The 18,501-nt window shown below is 35.5% G+C and overlaps 1 protein-coding gene across 1 annotated transcript in view; it reads left to right on the top strand.

Annotated features, from left to right (window-relative positions):
* The window catches only part of LOC127846016 (1-phosphatidylinositol 4,5-bisphosphate phosphodiesterase gamma-1-like), a 148,009-nt gene that overhangs the window by 48,624 nt on the left and 80,884 nt on the right, over positions 1-18,501 (top strand). The window contains exons 8-18 of the mRNA XM_052377197.1: positions 1,682-1,797; positions 2,611-2,696; positions 3,089-3,209; positions 4,880-4,965; positions 8,507-8,592; positions 9,165-9,225; positions 11,680-11,750; positions 13,678-13,794; positions 14,865-15,022; positions 15,642-15,696; positions 17,159-17,304. Of these exons, the coding sequence (XP_052233157.1) occupies positions 1,682-1,797; positions 2,611-2,696; positions 3,089-3,209; positions 4,880-4,965; positions 8,507-8,592; positions 9,165-9,225; positions 11,680-11,750; positions 13,678-13,794; positions 14,865-15,022; positions 15,642-15,696; positions 17,159-17,304 (1,103 nt within the window). The remainder of the gene's footprint in view (positions 1-1,681; positions 1,798-2,610; positions 2,697-3,088; positions 3,210-4,879; positions 4,966-8,506; positions 8,593-9,164; positions 9,226-11,679; positions 11,751-13,677; positions 13,795-14,864; positions 15,023-15,641; positions 15,697-17,158; positions 17,305-18,501) is intronic.

Here is an 18,501-nt window from a genome sequence, read left to right as displayed (position 1 = left end):
AAACACAAATATTTATTTTTATTATTTTATTTTTGAAATGCTGTCCAACCATCCCACCCAAAAATTCCCCCCCCCCCCCCCCCCCCCCCCCTCCCTAAATTTTTTTTTTTTTTTTTTGCATTTTTTTTTGCATTTTTGGAAGATATTGTAATAAATGACCACACCCCCACACTATACACCCCTCTCCACCCCTCCATCCTTTGTGATTTAAATTGAGATAGGTCCCTACACCTTTAAAAAGAAAAAAAGATGAGCGGTCTGCACCCCCAAGGCGGTGGTGCTCTTGTTTTTCTTGTGGCATTATGGAAAAAAAATTATTGTGGCATTATGGAAAATTAAAAATAAATTTATCGGAACTGCTGATTATCCGGAACTAGTTGACAAACTGTTTATGTTCATTGTTGATTGAAATTTTTGGTTTCTTACTATAATTTTTTTTTCTTTAATCTCCTTTATAAAATGAACTTGCAAAACAGGTGTGATTTTTAAGATTTGTGTTAATTTCTTATCTTTTTTTTATTTGTTATTTTTGCGAAGTCTCAAGAGCTTCCGGGAGCCTTTGGCCCCCTGGGCCCCCTACCAGGGCAAAGGCCTGGACCCACCAGAGGTCCTGGCGGCCCCCAGGCCCCCAGCTAAATTTTTCAGGTTTTTCAGTTTTGCCAACTTTTAACCCTGCTTCAAGGATTTAGCATGGTGTCCGCTCTCTAATTGAAGTAGTTTTCATCTGATCTTTACCAAACTTGGTCAGAAATTGTATCAAGACAATATCTAGGTCAAGTACGAATATGGGTCATGCGGGGTCAAAAATTAGGTCACGGGGTTACTTAGTGCATTTCAAGAATTTAGCATGGTGTCCACTCTCTAATTGAAGTAGTTTTCATTTGATCTTTACCAAACTTGGTCAGAAGTTGTATCAAGACAATATCTAGGTCAAGTTCGAATATAGGTCATGCCGGGTCAAAAACTAGGTCACGGGGTCACTTAGTGCATTTCAGGGATTTAGCATGATGTCCGCTCTCTAGTTTTCCGAATTTTTTAGATGAAATATGTATTCATCATGAATGTTGTATGACTATTAACTTTGAATTAACTTCTAAACAAAAAACTAAGAAATGTGAGTTTATTTTGAAGATTTGTCATAGAATTAAAATTTTGACATTGATTATATATAAACACAGATGGATATAAATCATTTGGTAACATGCTTTTTATTAAATTATTTTTTTATGCCCATGAAGAAGGGCTTATAGTGATCGCACTGTCTGTTTGTTCGTCTGTCTGTCCATCACACTTTGCTTTTAGGTCTCGAAAAATGCTCATAACTTCTTTATGGCTTCAGATGTAACCTTCATATTTGGTATGCATGTGTATATGGAAAAGGCCTTTCCATACGCAAACAGGGTTTTGACCCCTGTGACCTTGACCTTAAACTAAGGGTCCAAGGGTCCGCGTTTAGCTTTACAAATCTGCGTTTAGGTTTTGAAAATTGCTCATAACTTCTATCAAAGCGTTTATCAGGGGCATATGTCATCCTATGGAGACAGCTCTTGTTAATTATTATATATTTAAAACTGTTATATTTCTATGTTATGGTAATTTTTACATACTATAGTAACGTGAAATACAATATTTTAATCCTTTAGATATTTTTGAACACAAGCACTATTTTTTGCTTTTCCAGTTTATTGACTACCTCTTTTCCAAACAAAACACAATATGGGACAGCAAGTATGACAGTGTGACGCAGGACATGGGTCGTCCTCTGACCCACTACTGGATAGCGTCCTCACACAACACGTACGTATATTGCCCTTTTTGATTGCTGTCTTTACCAATGTCTGTCAGACATTATACCAAGCCAGGATAATTGCATATTGTTCAAAATGCTCAAGCTAAACAAATGCTGTTTCATTAACTTTTTCACATATGTGTATTTGGATTTACAGTTGCTCTTTTGTTGTCTTACCCAAGCAAGATCTCTTACTAAGACAAACATTAACTCGCTTTCAAGCTTCTGCCCCAACACAATTTGATTTTGAACCATAATTTAATTTTCACTCACATTTGTAGTATTTTATAGTTCTATTTAAGTTTATGTATTCATTTATGCCCTCTTATAATGAGTAATCAATGTTGAATGTGTGATTTAGAAAGAGTCCTAGGGAAGCTGAAATAATTTGTGTGCGTAATGTGGACCTGAAAGTCTGTCTTTAAACAAATGTCAGGAAAATACTTGTTTGCAGCTATTTGGCTTGGTCAAGGGAACTTTATTGTCATACTTTTGTTGGCAATTTTTATTAAAAAAATTATTGCAGTAACACAATAATTTTCTCTTGATTTTAAGTTGAATTTTGTTTTCCAGTAGTGCTGTTTATTTTAGATCAATTGCATTGAAAGCCTAGGCTTATAAAAACACTCAAGTGCATTGCCTGGGTAGAAACAGTACTTGTTGGCTTTTGTGGAGATCCAAAGAACTCTCCCACTGAGGAGATAGAAACCCATGTTGCTAGAAACATCATATTCACTACGCCACTGCAACTCTTTGAATTAAAATTTGAATGGCCTTAAGTTGAAATCACAACACTGTGAAGTATGATGTTGATGTTGCAGGTACCTGACAGGGGACCAGTTCTCCAGTGAATCTTCAGTGGAGGCATATGCTCGCTGTCTGCAAATGGGCTGCAAGTGCCTCGAATGTATGTATAAACGCCCCCATTCGGAACACTTCTCGGTTTCACTTAAGTTGAATTCTGTCATATTGATGTTATCAAGTTTGTTTTGAGATAAATACTGAATATATAGAAGAAATCAGTGGACTAAATCTACTGTGCATCTATTAAATGTCAATATCAACAACTCGTTATCATAAAAAAATGTATTATGTTTGCTTTCATTATTAAATTGTTTAAAAAGGCGATAATTTATAAAATTGTATTCATGCAAGCCTTATGACAATTTTGATGGTCTCTTCTTCTGAGATTCTATCCTGTCTTATTGCACAGAAAACAACAAATATGCCCTATGTTCTTTATACCAAAACTACACAAATAATTTTCCTATGGTTTATTTAATGAAATTTTGTATGCAGTGGATTGCTGGGATGGGCCTGATGGATACCCAAAGATTTACCACGGACATACGCTAACCTCCAATATCCGCTTCCTAGATGTGTTGAAATGTATAAAAGAACACGCCTGGTGTGTCTCTGAGTAAGTTTATTCGAGAATAGCGCTCAATGCAATGGAAGATCAACATGAAGGAATATACAGAAAGGAAGATAAATATACAAGAGACATTTCAGTTACCAATTATAAACATGTAACTTTTCAATAAGGTGTTTACTCATAATGTACAATATCCAGGGGTTTTCAGCCTTATATAACAGGGGCCTATTAAAGGCCCCTTCCCAATTGAAAATTTCTTAAAAATCATGCAGTTTTCCCAAAAATCCTAACTTACACCAGCTTTTTCATTTCCCAAAGCAGTAATTTAAGCAAGAATTATTCCTTAAATGAGCAATTTCTTCCCAAAATCCATAGACTAGGGCCTCTTCCTAATGAAGCGAGGAAAAACCCTGATGTCAGTAAGATGTTTTCTCATAATGTACATTTTCAGTAAGGTGTTTACTCATTATGTACATTTTCACTAAGGTGTTTTACTCATAATGTACATTTTCATTAAGGTGTTTTACTCATAATGTACATTTTCATTAAGGTGTTTTACTCATAATGTACATTTTCACTAAGGTGTTTTACTCATAATGTACATTTTCAGTAAGGTGTTTTACTCATAATGTACATTTCAGTTAGGTGTTTTACTCATAATGTACATTTTCACTAAGGTTTTTTACTCATAATGTACATTTTCAGTAAGGTGTTTAACTCATAATGTACATTTTCAGTAAGGTGTTTACTCATAATGTACATTTTCATTAAGGTGTTTTACTCATAATGTACATTTTCACTAAGGTGTTTACTCATAATGTACATTTTCAGTAAGGTGTTTTACTAATAATGTACATTTTCAGTAAGGTGTTTTACTCATAATATACATTTTCACTAAGGTGTTTTACTCATAATGTACATTTTCATTAAGGTGTTTTACTCAAAATGTACATTTTCACTAAGGTGTTTACTCATAATGTACATTTTCAGTAAGGTGTTTTACTCATAATGTACATTTTTAGCTCTGCGTTTTCAGAGAAAACATTCTCATAGCCAGCTTGTCGTGTTGTCGTCTGTCGTCCGCGTCGTGCTAAAACCGTAAAATTTTGTTAAGGTTTTGAACATTGACTCTAAAATCAAAGTGCTTCAACCTACAACTTTGAAACTTCATAATTATGTAGATGCACCGTGATGATTCTACATGCCACACCCATTTTTGGGTCACTAGGTCAAAGGTCAAGGTCACTGTGACCTTAATTATTTTTTTTAATCTGAAAAGCTTTCATTAACATATAAAACTGCACCCGTAGCCGAGCGTGGCACCCGTTATGCGGTTCTCTTGTTAGCAAAGTGTTTTACTCATAATGTACATTTTCAGTAAGGTGTTTTACTCATAATGTACATTTTTAGTAAGGTAATTAACGCATAATGTACATTTTCAGTAAGGTGTTTTACTCATAATGTACATTTTTAGTAAGGTATTTTACTCATAATTTACATTGTCAGTAAGGTGTTTACTCTTTATGTACACTTTCAGTAAGGTGTTTTACTCATAATGTACATTTTCAGTAACCCACAATACGAGTACTTTACATTTTCAGTTACCTTTTATACTAAATAATGTATAAGTATAATGAACATTTTCTGTTACATTTTTCATACATGTATAATTTACCTTTAAATTAATCCAATGTCCATATTCTGCCTATTTTCAGTTACCCGTTAATCCTGTCCATAGAGAATCACTGTAATCTGGGTCAACAGAGGAACATGGCTAGTGCTTTCAAGGACATATTTGGTGGTATGTATGATTGTCTTGAGTTGTAGGATTATGAAAGGAGATACATATTGCTGATTAAGTACATTTTTTAATACAAAGGTATATTACATTGGCCTGTGTACACTATCAGGATCAAAAGTATTGAACTTGAATGTACTCCAGGACTCACAGTGTTTTTTCCGACCATTTTGGAAAGGGGCAGGAGTCCATTGAATTCAGAAAAAATGCGTCGTTTTGACCAAATTTTTGAAATGGTGGTGGGTTTTTCATTTTGTTTATATCGAAACAATACTATAAAATTAAGAATAAGAGTGTTATCACTATTGTATTTACCTTTTACCACTTAGATACTTATTTTCAAGCATTTGTAGTTCCTTAGAAAGTTTAATTTAATTTAAGACCTTTCTTACTCAGTTCAAGTTTTTAAGGCTACATCTCCAAACCTTAGATACTGCAGCAAACAGCATAAAATTGAACAGACTGTGAATTTCTTGCAAGCTGTTCTGGTTTTATGCTGGTTGCAAAAGCGATTTTCACTTTGCTTCTTAATGTATGGGGGAGTCAGGTGACTAATACAGCTAGATAGGGAGATGAACTAAAATAACTGCAGGCACATCCAGGAAACTTACATTTGAACGAGTCTCTCAGTTTCCTGCATATTAGCATCAAACTTTACAGATATATATATATACACTGTTACTCCAATATAACGCGCTCCGTTATAACGCTGAATCCAATATAATGCGGGGGGTGCTTGGATCCCATTTTTTCTCCAACCTTCCATTTGATTTCTGATTCAAATCCGTATTACTTCATGTATTTTCAGACAATTCAAAGATGGCGGCAATCACATGTTGATTGCTTTATTCAACCGTCCGTTGAACCGATTATAATCGCCTTGAGGTTAAACAACACCGACAGCTAATTGGTGTTAATCTGTTGTGTAATGTCAATAAAGGTGTGAAAAACTCGTGTGTCAGTGTTTATTACATGTATTCCTCATCAGAGCGGTTCAGTGCGATAATTTCCATAAGTTAAGTGCAAGCGGGATAGTTATACAATTAAAGTAATTCAAAACGATTGAAACGTTCTTACTTAGATATGGTTGCAGTTTGACTATATTAAATGAGCGGCTGTGAAATATACTGCCCACTGTATAAAACAACTTTTTTTGTCATTTCATTATCATTCTAGTATTATGTCATTTAATCTTTCAGTTGGTGTTTAAGAAATTAAATAATGCAGACGATTTATTTACATGCGAATGCAGTGTACCGGTAATTTTTAACAGAGTTTCACTTTCATTTTTGCGCAGTATCAGAAAGTCCCTGGGAAACACGTTTTTTGCATGCGTATGACGCAATAAAACAATTTTTTGTACATGAGTCGTTTTGCATTCAATCTAAATTTAAAGTCGCTCGTCCAATGAAAGCTCTGCCCTAAAATGCACTGTACTCTTAACACTTCTGAAAATGGCATATATGCGTACGGTTGTGTTTACGAATTTCTTAAACATATATCGTCATTAATGTTCAAGATTATTATTTTTTAAGTGAGGTTGCAATTTGATTGGATTATCGGATAAATGTGCACATAAGAAAAGCGGTATGTATACTGTTATTGATACGATTCGGTTTATATGCATGTATTTGCGTCAACAAAGCATGGCAATATACATGACCTATATTATAGGCTATTCTATACCTGTTTTTAACCAGGTTTTTAACCAGGTCTTCCGAAGGAAAAAACTGGTTATTAGATTGGCGAATGCGGGCGGGCGGGCTGGCGGGCAGGCGGAACAAGCTTGTCCGGGCCATTACTATGTCGTTCATTGTCAGATTTTAAAATCATTTGGCACATTTGTTCACCATCATTGGACGGTGTGTTGCGCGAAATAATTACGTCGATATCTCCAAGGTCAAGGTCACACTTTGAGTTCAAAGGTCAAAAATGGCCATAAATGAGCTTGTCCTGGCCATAACTATGTCATTCATTGTGAGATTTTAAAATCATTTGGCACATTTGTTCACCATCATGGGACGGTGTGTCGCACGAAAGAATCACGTCAATATCTCCAATGTCAAGGTCGCCACGACTAAAAATAGATTTAAAAAAAAAAAAAAAACTAACATAGGGGGTTAATTTTGTTTGTTCATTTCAAAAGTTCAGTTTGAGTTTTCTCCCTTTATCAGATTTTTTTTTCACAATGAAAACCTGGTTTTGTGACAATTTTGTCCCTTGTTTTATTATAGCGCCCTGCAGTAAATGAGCTCAAAACTTATAACACGGATCCGTTATAACACTGTTTCGCGGCTTGGACCCCATTGACCGCGCTATATTGGAGTTACAGTGTATATTTATACCCCCATTACCATTGGTAATGGGGGCTATATAGGAGAGACTTTGTTGGTCGGTCTGTCAGTCTGTCTGTTACGAAAATTTATTCTGATCTACACCAAACTTGGTCAGAAGTTGTATCTAGATGATGTCTAGGTCAAGTTTGAATATTGGTAATGCCGGGTCAAAAACTAGATCCCTGGGTCACTTAGTGCGTTTTAAACCGAAAGTTTATTCTGGACCATAACTATGTCATTTATCGTTGGATTTTAAATTGACTCAGTACATTTGGTCACCATCATGGGACAGTGTGTTATGCGAAAGAAGTACGTCGATATCTCCCAGGTCAAGGTAACACTTGGAGTTGCCCATAAATTAGCTTGTACAGGCCATAACTTTGTCATTTATTGTGAGACTTTAAAATAATTTAGCACATTTGTTCACAGTCATTGGACGGCGTGTCATGCGAAAGAATTCAAGAGTTCTAAGGTCAAAATGGCCATTAATGATAATTGCATAATAATTCTTAATAATCGCCATAAATTAGCTTCTCTTGTTTTGTGAAGACAGCATGCAAAATATTCTGTGTCATTTTTATCATGTGGGGGTATACGTCACGTCTGTGACAAAGCTCTAGTTTTTTTATGGAAGTGAAATACAATCTTTTTGTGTATTTTGTAATATTTGCAGCCTCATGGGCATTTAAATTTAGACAAATTTTAATACTCATATAATTGTAAAGATGCACGTAGTGTCGCAAAGAGTTATGAGTATATTATTTCTTGGTGTGTTGTTTATACTAAGTAGACGTTCAAGACGTTGGCACAAAAATGCAATACCCTCACAAATAAACTTGTAACAGTACCCAAACCTCCAAATTCTCATATGGGCCGTGCTCTAATATATCATGACAGCGGAAAGTGTCATCCCTGATTAGCCTGTGTGGACTGCGCAGGCTAATCTGAGACGACACTTAATGCACATGCATTAAGCCCCTTTTTCACAGAGCACGGCCCATATATTTAGTGTGAAACAGTGGGTGTTGCCTCCCCACGGTAGATGATACAGATAATCACGCGTATTCAATTCTCTGCAGATTGGACCACAGCAGTTCTTCATATAATACTGTTATTTTGTATCATGGCAATTGCACTGTACAATGTTTGGGCATAAAAGTGACTGTTTCCACATTTAAAACTAAGTCGGCTCTGGTTTTTATTTTCAGATATGCTGCTTACAGAAGCAGTTCTTAAAGAATCTTCAACGTTCCTGCCCTCTCCTGACCAGCTCAAACAAAAGATTATACTCAAGGTTTCTGTTGAACCCAGGAGTTAAATTTTCATTTGAAGATTTCACAGTGAAATATTTTGCTTTTTGTCCCCTATCGGTGAAACCGGAGGGGACATATGGTTTGCGCTCTGTGTGTCAGTCTGTCAGTCCATCACACTTTTCTGGATCCTGCGATAACTTATAAAGTTCTTCATATTTTTTCATGAAACTTGAATCATTGACAGATGGCAATATGGAGATTATGCACGTAAATTTTTTTGTTTCTTACGTCAAAAATTTTGGTTGCTACAGCAACAAAATAAAAAAACAACAACAACAACATTTTTACAGACAATGATGGAGTTTCACCAGTAGGGGACCATATTGCTTGGCAATCACTTGTTACATAAATTTTTGCTATAATTAAATAAGAAATCCATATGATAATTTTTACATTTTGTACATGCAATTACTTTGTGACAATCCACTGTGGTTTATTAAACTTATTTGAGCAGTCTAAGGCCATCTTGGAATTCATTGTCTTTAATTGCACAGTATATGTTTAATTTGATTATAACAATATTATATTAAATCGTATCATAATATATTTTCAGCATAAGAAACTTCCCAGTGATATGTCCCAGGCTGACCCACAGGACTGCACTTTAGATGATAGTAAGTCAGCATAATCATAATTATCCACTGAACTACACTTAAGATGACAGTAAGTGAGCATAGTCATAATGATCCACTGAACTGTACTTTAGATGACAGTAAGTGAGCATACACATAATGATCCACTGAACTACACTTTAGATGACAGTAAGTGAGCATAGTCATAATTATCCACTGAATTGTACTTTAGATGACAGTAAGTGAGCATTGTCATAATGATCAACTGAACTACACTTTAGATGACAGTAAGTGAGCATAGACATAATAACCCACTAAACTGCACTTTAGATGACAGTAAGTGAGCATAGTCATAATGATCCACTGAACTACACTTAAGATGACAGTAAGTGAGCATAGTCATAATGATCCACTGAACTACACTTTAGATGACAGTAAGTGAGCATAGACATAATGATCCACTGAACTGCACTTTAGATGACAGTAAGTGAGCATAGTCTGAATGATCCACTGAACTACACTTTAGATGACAGTAAGTGAACATAGTCATAATGATCCACTGAACTACACTTTAGATGACAGTAAGTGAGCATAGACATTATGATCAACTGAACTGCACTTTAGATGACAGTAAGTGAACATAGTCTTAATGATCCACTGAACTACACTTTAGATGACAGTAAGTGAGCATAGACATTATGATCCACTGAACTGCACTTTAGATGACAGTAAGTGAGCATAGTTTGAATGATCCACTGAACTACACTTTAGATGACAGTAAGTGAGCATAGACATTATGATCCACTGAACTGCACTTTAGATGACAGCAAGTGAGCATAGTTTGAATGATCCACTGAACTGCACTTTAGATGACAGTTAGTGAGCATAGTCATAATGATCCACTGAACTGCACTTTAGATGACAGTAAGTGAACTTAGTCATAATGATCCACTGAACTACGCTTTAGATGACAGTAAGTGAACTTAGTCATAATGATCCACTGAACTACGCTTTAGATGACAGTAAGTGAGCATAGTCATAATGATCCACTGAACTACACTTTAGATGACAGTAAGTGAGCATAGTCTGAATGATCCACTGAACTGCACTTTAGATGACAGTAAGTGAGCATAGTCATAATGATCCACTGAACTTAGATGATAGTAAGTGAGCATGGTCTGAATGATCCACTGAACTGCACTTTAGATGACAGTAAGTCAGCAGTCATAATGATCCACTGAACTACGCTTTAGATGACAGACAGTAAGTGAGCATAGTCATAATGATCCACTGAACTATGCTTTAGATATTAGTAAGTGAGCATAGTCATAATGATCCACTGAACTACACTTAAGATGACAGTAAGTGAGCATAGTCATAATGATCCACTGAACTACACTTTAGATGACAGTAAGTGAGCATAGTATGAATGATCTACTGAACTGCACTTAAGATGACAGTAAGTGAGCATAGTCATAATGACCCACTTAACTGAACTTTAGATGACAGTAAGTCATGACACTAAGTGAGCATAGTCATAATGACCCACTTAACTGAACTTTAGATGACAGTAAGTGAGCATAGTCATAATGACCTACTGAACTGCACTTTAGATGACAGTAAGTGAGCATAGTCATAATGATCCACTGAACTACACTTTGGATGACAGTAGTAAGTGAACATAGTCATAATGACCCACTTAACTGCACTTTAGATGACAGTAAGTGAGCATAGTCATAATGACCCACTGAACTGCACTTTAGATGACAGTAAGTGAGCATAGTCATAATGATCCACTGAACTACACTTTAGATGACAGTAAGTGAACATAGTCATAATGATCCACTGAACTACACTTTAGATGACAGTAAGTGAGCATAGTCTGAATGATCCACTGAACTGCACTTTAGATGACAGTAAGTGAGCATAGTCATAATGATCCATTGAACTACACTTCAGATGACAGTAAGCGAGCATATATAATGGCCCACTTAACTAAACTTTAGATGACAATAAGTGAGCATAGTCATAATGACCTACTGAACTGCACTTTAGATGACAGTAAGTGAGCATAGTCATAGTGACCTACTGAACTGTACTTTAGATGACAGTAAGTGAGCATAGTCATAATGACCTACTGAACTGCACTTTAGATGACAGTAAGTGAGCATAGTCATAGTGATCCACTGAACTACACTTTAGATGATAGTAAGTGAGCATTTTAAATTAGATCTTTGATCCACCATATATGACCACAAAATCAATGATCAGAATCTACCACTTGATAATTGCCAAGCAATTCTTGAGTTGTGTTGTATTTTTTGTCAATGACAAATAAGTACAAGGTTGCATATTTCTGTCAATTGCTCGTCTTATTTCATATGAAAAATATTTTATATAACAATTTTGAGTCAAATGGACCCAACCATTTTCACTTTTATTTAGTTGTAGCTTGATGGGCATAGTCTTGTGCTCATGCTGGTTTCTTATTTACAGCTGCCCGAGAAGGTGATCTCAGTAATTCTGTGAAGAATGGCATACTGTACCTGGAGGATCCCATTGAACAAGTTAGTCAAGAGATTTTCATATAATAAAATCATAATTGTCCTCTACTGGTTTCACTGGAGGGGACTTATGGTTTGCGCTTTGTGTGTCTGTCAGTCTGTCACACTTTCCTGGATCCTGTGATAACTTTAAAAGTTCTCCATATTTTTTCATGAAACTTGAAACATGGACAGATGGCAATATGGAGATTATGCACGTCATTTCATTTTGTTCCTATGTCAAGAATTTTGGTTGCTATGACAACAAATAGACTAGTAATACTGCTGAAAATGGTGGATCCTGCACACTTTTTTGAATCCTGCGATAACTTTTAAAGTTGTTCATATTGTTTCATGAAACTTGAAACATGGATAGATGGCAATATTGACATTATGCACGTCATTTCATTTTCTTCCTACATTAAACATTCTGGTTGCTTTGGCAACAAATAATAAAAATAAAAAATCTGACAATGGTGGAGCCAGTAGCAGACATATATTGCTTGACAATAGTCTTGCTATTATTTGATCTTGTTAACCCATTACCACTTAGATATGTATTTTCGCACATTTGTAGTCCGTTAAAAAGTTAAATTCAATTTAAGACCTGTCTAACTTGATTCAAGTTATTAAGGCTTCAACTCTAAACGTTAGATACTGATGAGCAGCAAACAGCATAAAACCTGAAAAGACTGCAAATTACTCCCAAGCTGTTCTGGTTTTATGATGGTTGCAAAAGCCATTTTCACTTTGCTTCTTATGGGGTAAAGGGTTAAAGATGAAGAAGAAAAAGAAGTAGTCTGGGTTTGATAGTATTACCCTCACAACCTAAGTTTTTGAGGCGTGTTTTCTTGAAAAACCCTGATCAGTTGGTCTGCACCCTGTACACGTGTATTTTGTGTCGCTATACTTTTTGTTTAGCTGGGTTTTCTTGAATTTGGAAAATGTACATGTATTGATACTTAACATTATTGTGTCTTGGAACTTTGTCTCTCAGTTTTCTTTCTATCATCATGAAACTTTATAGAAATATTGTGTATACTATAGAGAAGTTCAAGTCATTATTGTGTATGTTATGATATTATTTGGAAATGCATGGTCTATATAACTTTTTGGCAAATTTTGGATACTCGCGTAATTTTACATGAATGTGTACATTGTTAAGTGAATTTGTCTCTCAGTTTTCTGCTTATCAACATGAACTAGATAGATATGTTGTTTATTCAATATTGAAGTGCTAAAACATTAATTGAGTCACGTTTTTGAGAAAACTGGGCATTATACATGTGCGTAAAGTGTCGTCCCAGATTAGCCTGTGCAGTCCGCAAAGGCTAATCAGGCACGACACTTTCTGCCTAAACTTTATTTTCAGTAAGGAGAGACTTCCTTGAAACTAAAAAGTAAGTCCCTCTTTACCGAAAATCAAGTTTAGGCGGAAAGTGTCGTCCCTGATTAGCCTGTGCGGACTGCACAGGCTAATCTGGGACGACACTTTACGCACATGTATTATGCCCAGTTTTATCAGAACACGACACATATCTAGAATATGTTTTTACCTATGATGATTTTAAGATGTATGCTGGCTTCTTTTTAGTAGAGGAAGACCACTATTGATTTTGAGGTCGAAGGCCACGGTCACATGTGCTGGAATCATGAAAATATCAGTTTAGACAAATAGCAAAGTTTTGTTTTTTGCCACTTGTCTATTTCTTTCCATGTACTTATGATAATGTAGGTCACGCTGGCTATGTGGATATGGTGTCCACCTAGCAACAGAGAGATTTATGGTTTGTTACCCACTGTTAAAGCGTTTTTTAGATCTCTATATTTCCCTAAAGATACCAATTACTGGTTCTGCTCAGAACCTCAGCCTAAGTCTTTTGATGCAATCAAGCTAAAATAAATAGGTTCAATCTAATTATTGTATGACACATGGTTTCTTTTGTTTCAGAACTGGACTCCCCATTTCTTTGTACTGACGGCCAACAAGTTGTACTATAGTGAGGAGACAGCACATCAGGAAGAGGAGGAGGAGGAGGAGGAAGAGGAGGTCAGTCGAGACAGAGAGGTCAGTGGCGTTGCTTTGGATAGGATATTTTGTGTGCATTTTAATCAGGCCCCCATTTCTTTTAGATCATCTTTTATGTCTTTTTTTAACAGGATAGACATAAGCCCACCTTTTTAATCTATGTATTCATATTACAAGCTTTACATGAAATTATAATTCAAAATGAATAATGTTAATAATATATTATCTTGTGATAAATTTGAAATAAAATCAAGATTTTGCTGAAAGATAATTGATTATTTATGTATTCGCATTCTTCGATACAAGACATTTGTTTCATGTCTTTTAATGTTGAAGATGATTTGGAAATGTTTGTTAGATAAATATTTGTATGCTCCCCCCAAAATTGGAGCATATAGTCACCGCTTCGTCTGTCCGTCCGTGTGTCCGTCCGTCCGTGCACAATTTAATTCCGGGCTATTTCTCAGCAACTAATTACCGGAATTCAATGAAACTTAATGGGAAGCTTCACTACCAAGAGGAGATATGCATATTATCAGCCTCTTCTGGTCGGATGATTTTTCACAGAGTTATGGCCCTTCGAAATTTTCTATAAAAAAATTTATTGTCCCCCCAACTACTGTGCCCTCAAGACAATTCCTTTTATCTGAATATATAGTGCAGTATTGTGACAAAAAAACCTTTGGGGAGCATCACCTGTCTCCAATGGTTTCTTGTTAAAAGTTGCTAATGAAAGAGTTGTGAAAATGAATCAGACAGTCATTTTTTTTTTACTTCAAAGGCGTTTTATACCGCATCACTGAAAGAGGTGCAAAACAAACAAATAAATGTGAGCTGTGCTCTGTGAAAAGGAGGTTTAATGCATGTGCGTAAAATGTCATCCCCTGATTAGCCTGTGCAGTCTGCACAGGCTTATCAAGGACATCACTTTCCGCTTTTATGATATTTTTCGTTTAAAGAAATTCTTTTCTTAGCAAAAATCTAGTTTAAATTGTGCGGACTGCACAGGCTAATCTGGAATGTCACTTTTTGCACATGCATTAAACCCCCATTTCACAGAACACGTCCCAAATATATTAAATCTGACAGCCTTCTATTATTTCCTGTAGAAAGAACTTCACTTTAGCGAGCCCTGGTTCCACAGCCGTCTACTTGATGGTAGGAAAGACGCCGAGCAGAAATTGAAAGACTACGAATACCTTGGAGACGGAACCTTCCTTGTACGTGAGAGTGACACCTTCGTGGGAGACTTCTCTCTGTCCTTCAGGTTAGTAGCATAAGTAGTGTATACATTTGTTGTATTGTTAGAAAGTAGAACTGAATTTTATCTGGCCAATGCATGTATTCACAAGCTTATTCTTAAACTTATTCTAAAATTCTGAAAAGGCTCTTATTTTTGGCATAATGTGGCATTTATCAACTTGAATCTTAACCCTGTTTGCATGCTGGGAAATTTGTCGTCAGCTAAAATGTCGTCTGCTGAATTTCTAAAATTAGCATTTTCTTCGATTTTTTTCAAAGAATACTATCAGAATAGCAAACAGTTTGGATCCTGATAAGACGCCACATTCTGTGGCGTCTCATCTGGATCCAAACTGTTTGCAAAGGCCTTCAAAATTTGGTTCCAGCACTGAAAGAGTTATCATTATTCATGTAGAATGTGTAACTCAAGACCACCGCTCTGAAGTTCTTATTTTTACATAAAAGAAAAACATTTGGATTTTAGATACAATTGTTCTGTAATGCAATTTGTGATTTAAATTGCTAAATGAATTCATATATGAAGATATGAAGTGCAACCTTTCAATATAACTTACATACAATGTTTTATATACTAACGTATTACATATATGTTAATAATTATCTGTTTCTTATGTTGAAAACAGATGGCAATCGACAATCAACCACTGTCGTATAAAATCAAAACAAGAAATGGGACAGGTAAGATAATAAATTATTCTTCAACCCTACCCTTTTATTCAAGTTAAGATGACTATGTATAGTTGTATTCTCATAAGGACCAGTGTTTCCCTCACCGAGTGGATAGGTTTCAAATGTTGCAATTGAAAATCTGTACCTTACTTTAGTTCATCAGCACAAAGTGGTTAGTGTTTGTGATCACCCTTGATTATTCAGAGTCAACCTCTATGGTTATATCTTCATCAAACTGGGTCAGAACATTATGTACTTGTCCTAATTCAACATAGTTCAAAACTGGGTCAAACCTTAGTAATTAGGTTAACTTAAAGAAACAGCTTGTAAACGCTCTAGAAGTTATATATTTTTACCCAAACATCATGAAGCTTGATAAAATAGTTATACTAATAAGATTGTGGTTGAGTTAAAAAATGGTTCTGGTGCTTTATAAACAAGGGGACAGTGCAGTTTTCCTTATATGTCTTTAGTAAATCCTTATGATTATTCTCAAAGCATATTTTTGCAAGATCACCTGAGCAAAATATGCTAATGGTGAGCTTTTATGATCAAATTTGGTTGTTGGTTCAATTTTCATCATGACCATTTACCTTGGGAACTCTCTAGAGGCCACATTTATTGCCAACTCTTACTGAAAGTTGGTCCAAATATTTTTCGCAATGATATGTTGGAGATGTTCGAATTTAAGTCACGTCTGGCCTGAAACTTTGTCACAAGATGAAGCTCCTGAACAATCTTGAAGTCACATCTGTCTCCCAATCATCATTAAATTTTATAAGAAAGTCTGTTCCAAAGATGTCTCAGCTGAGTTGGATTTTTTTTCTGTCTATTGAAAAACATGGCTGTCAGGGCGTTTGCCAGTTTTTCCTATAGGCTGTCATGAAAACATGTTAACTCTGCAGAAATCATTAGCCCAATGATCATAACATGTGCTAGGAATATTTGTTCAAATTATATCTCGGCTGAGTTCAAATATTGGTGTTTTTTTTATTTTTTGCCCAATCATTATGGAAATGGCTTAAAACATTACTTTTCAATGATATCTTTTATGGAAAAGTGGTTCTTGTCTGTTTAAAAACATCGCTGTCATGGGTGGGAAAGTTTTCTTTATAATTTTATTGTGAAACCTTGTGAATCTTAGTCAGAATATTTTGCCAAAATATCCATCTTGTGTTAGTGACCAAGGTCCAAGGCTCTCTTTAAATATTAATTTCCTGCTGGATTTTTTTGTCTGAGGTTATTTTACCCCTTTTAATTCTTACCACTGTGCATTCACTCCTTTATATTCTTGTTTGAATTAACACGAACCTCTTCATGTCTTATCTAAGCTTACCCTTACCCATTTATTCCATTATAAGCTGACATTTGTGTAAGTGAACATATACCCTACTTAAATTGCTGTCAGAGCTTACATGTGCACATTTAATTATTTGCGTGCCCCTCATATGACATGAATTGTCTAATGCAGTCGAAGTACTACCTGATTGAAGGGACCATGTTTGACAGCCTCTACAACCTGATAATGTACTACCGCACCCACCCACTCAAGGGCAACACATTCTCAATGACCTTGAGGGAGCCTGTTCCCCAGCCCCAGAGTCATGAGGGAGCAGAGTAGGTTTTCTTTATATATGGGTGTATATATGTGTGTGTATCTTGTATATGAGTCAGGAGGGAGCAGAGTAAGTTTACTTATATATAGGTGTATATATGTGTGTGTATCTTGTATATGAGTCAGGAGGGAGCAGAGTAAGTTTACTTATATATGGGTGTATATATTTGTATGTATCTTGTATATGAGTCAGGAGGGAGCAGAGTAAGTTTACTTATATATGGGTGTATATATTTGTGTGTATCTTGTATATGAGTCAGGAGGGAGCAGAGTAAGTTTACTTATATATGGGTGTATATATGTGTGTGTATCTTGTATATGAGTCATGAGGGAGCAGAGTAAGTTTACTTATATATGGGTGTATATATGTGTGTGTATCTAGTATATGAGTCATGAGGGAGCAGAGTAAGTTTACTTATATATGGGTGTATATATGTGTGTGTATCTTGTATATGAGTCATGAGGGAGCAGAGTAAGTTTACTTATAAATGGGTGTATATATGTGTGTGTATCTTGTATATGAGTCAGGAGGGAGCAGAGTAAGTTTACTTATATATGGGTGTATATATTTTTTGTATGTATCTTGTATACGAGTCATGAGGGAGCAGAGTAAGTTTACTTATATATGGGTGTATATATGTGTGTGTATCTAGTATATGAGTCATGAGGGAGCAGAGTAAGTTTACTTATATATGGGTGTATATATTTGTATGTATCTTGTATATGAGTCAGGAGGGAGCAGAGTAAGTTTACTTATATATGGGTGTATATATTTGTATGTATCTTGTATATGAGTCATGAGGGAGCAGAGTAAGTTTACTTATATATGGGTGTATATATGTGTGTGTATCTTGTATATGAGTCAGGAGGGAGCAGAGTAAGTTTACTTATATATGGGTGTATATATGTGTGTGTATCTTGTATATGAGTCATGAGGGAGCAGAGTAAGTTTACTTATAAATGGGTGTATATATGTGTGTGTATCTTGTATATGAGTCAGGAGGGAGCAGAGTAAGTTTACTTATAAATGGGTGTATATATTTGTATGTATCTTGTATATGAGTCACGAGGGAGCAGAGTAAGTTTACTTATATATGGGTGTATATATTTGTATGTATCTTGTATATGAGTCAGGAGGGAGCAGTGTAAGTTTACTTATATATGGGTGTATATATTTGTATGTATCTTGTATATGAGTC

The sequence above is a fragment of the Dreissena polymorpha genome, chromosome 9 (genome assembly GCF_020536995.1).
Source record: "Dreissena polymorpha isolate Duluth1 chromosome 9, UMN_Dpol_1.0, whole genome shotgun sequence".
Taxonomy (NCBI): Eukaryota; Metazoa; Mollusca; class Bivalvia; order Myida; family Dreissenidae; genus Dreissena; species Dreissena polymorpha.
This window is presented reverse-complemented; position numbering and strand designations above follow the sequence as displayed.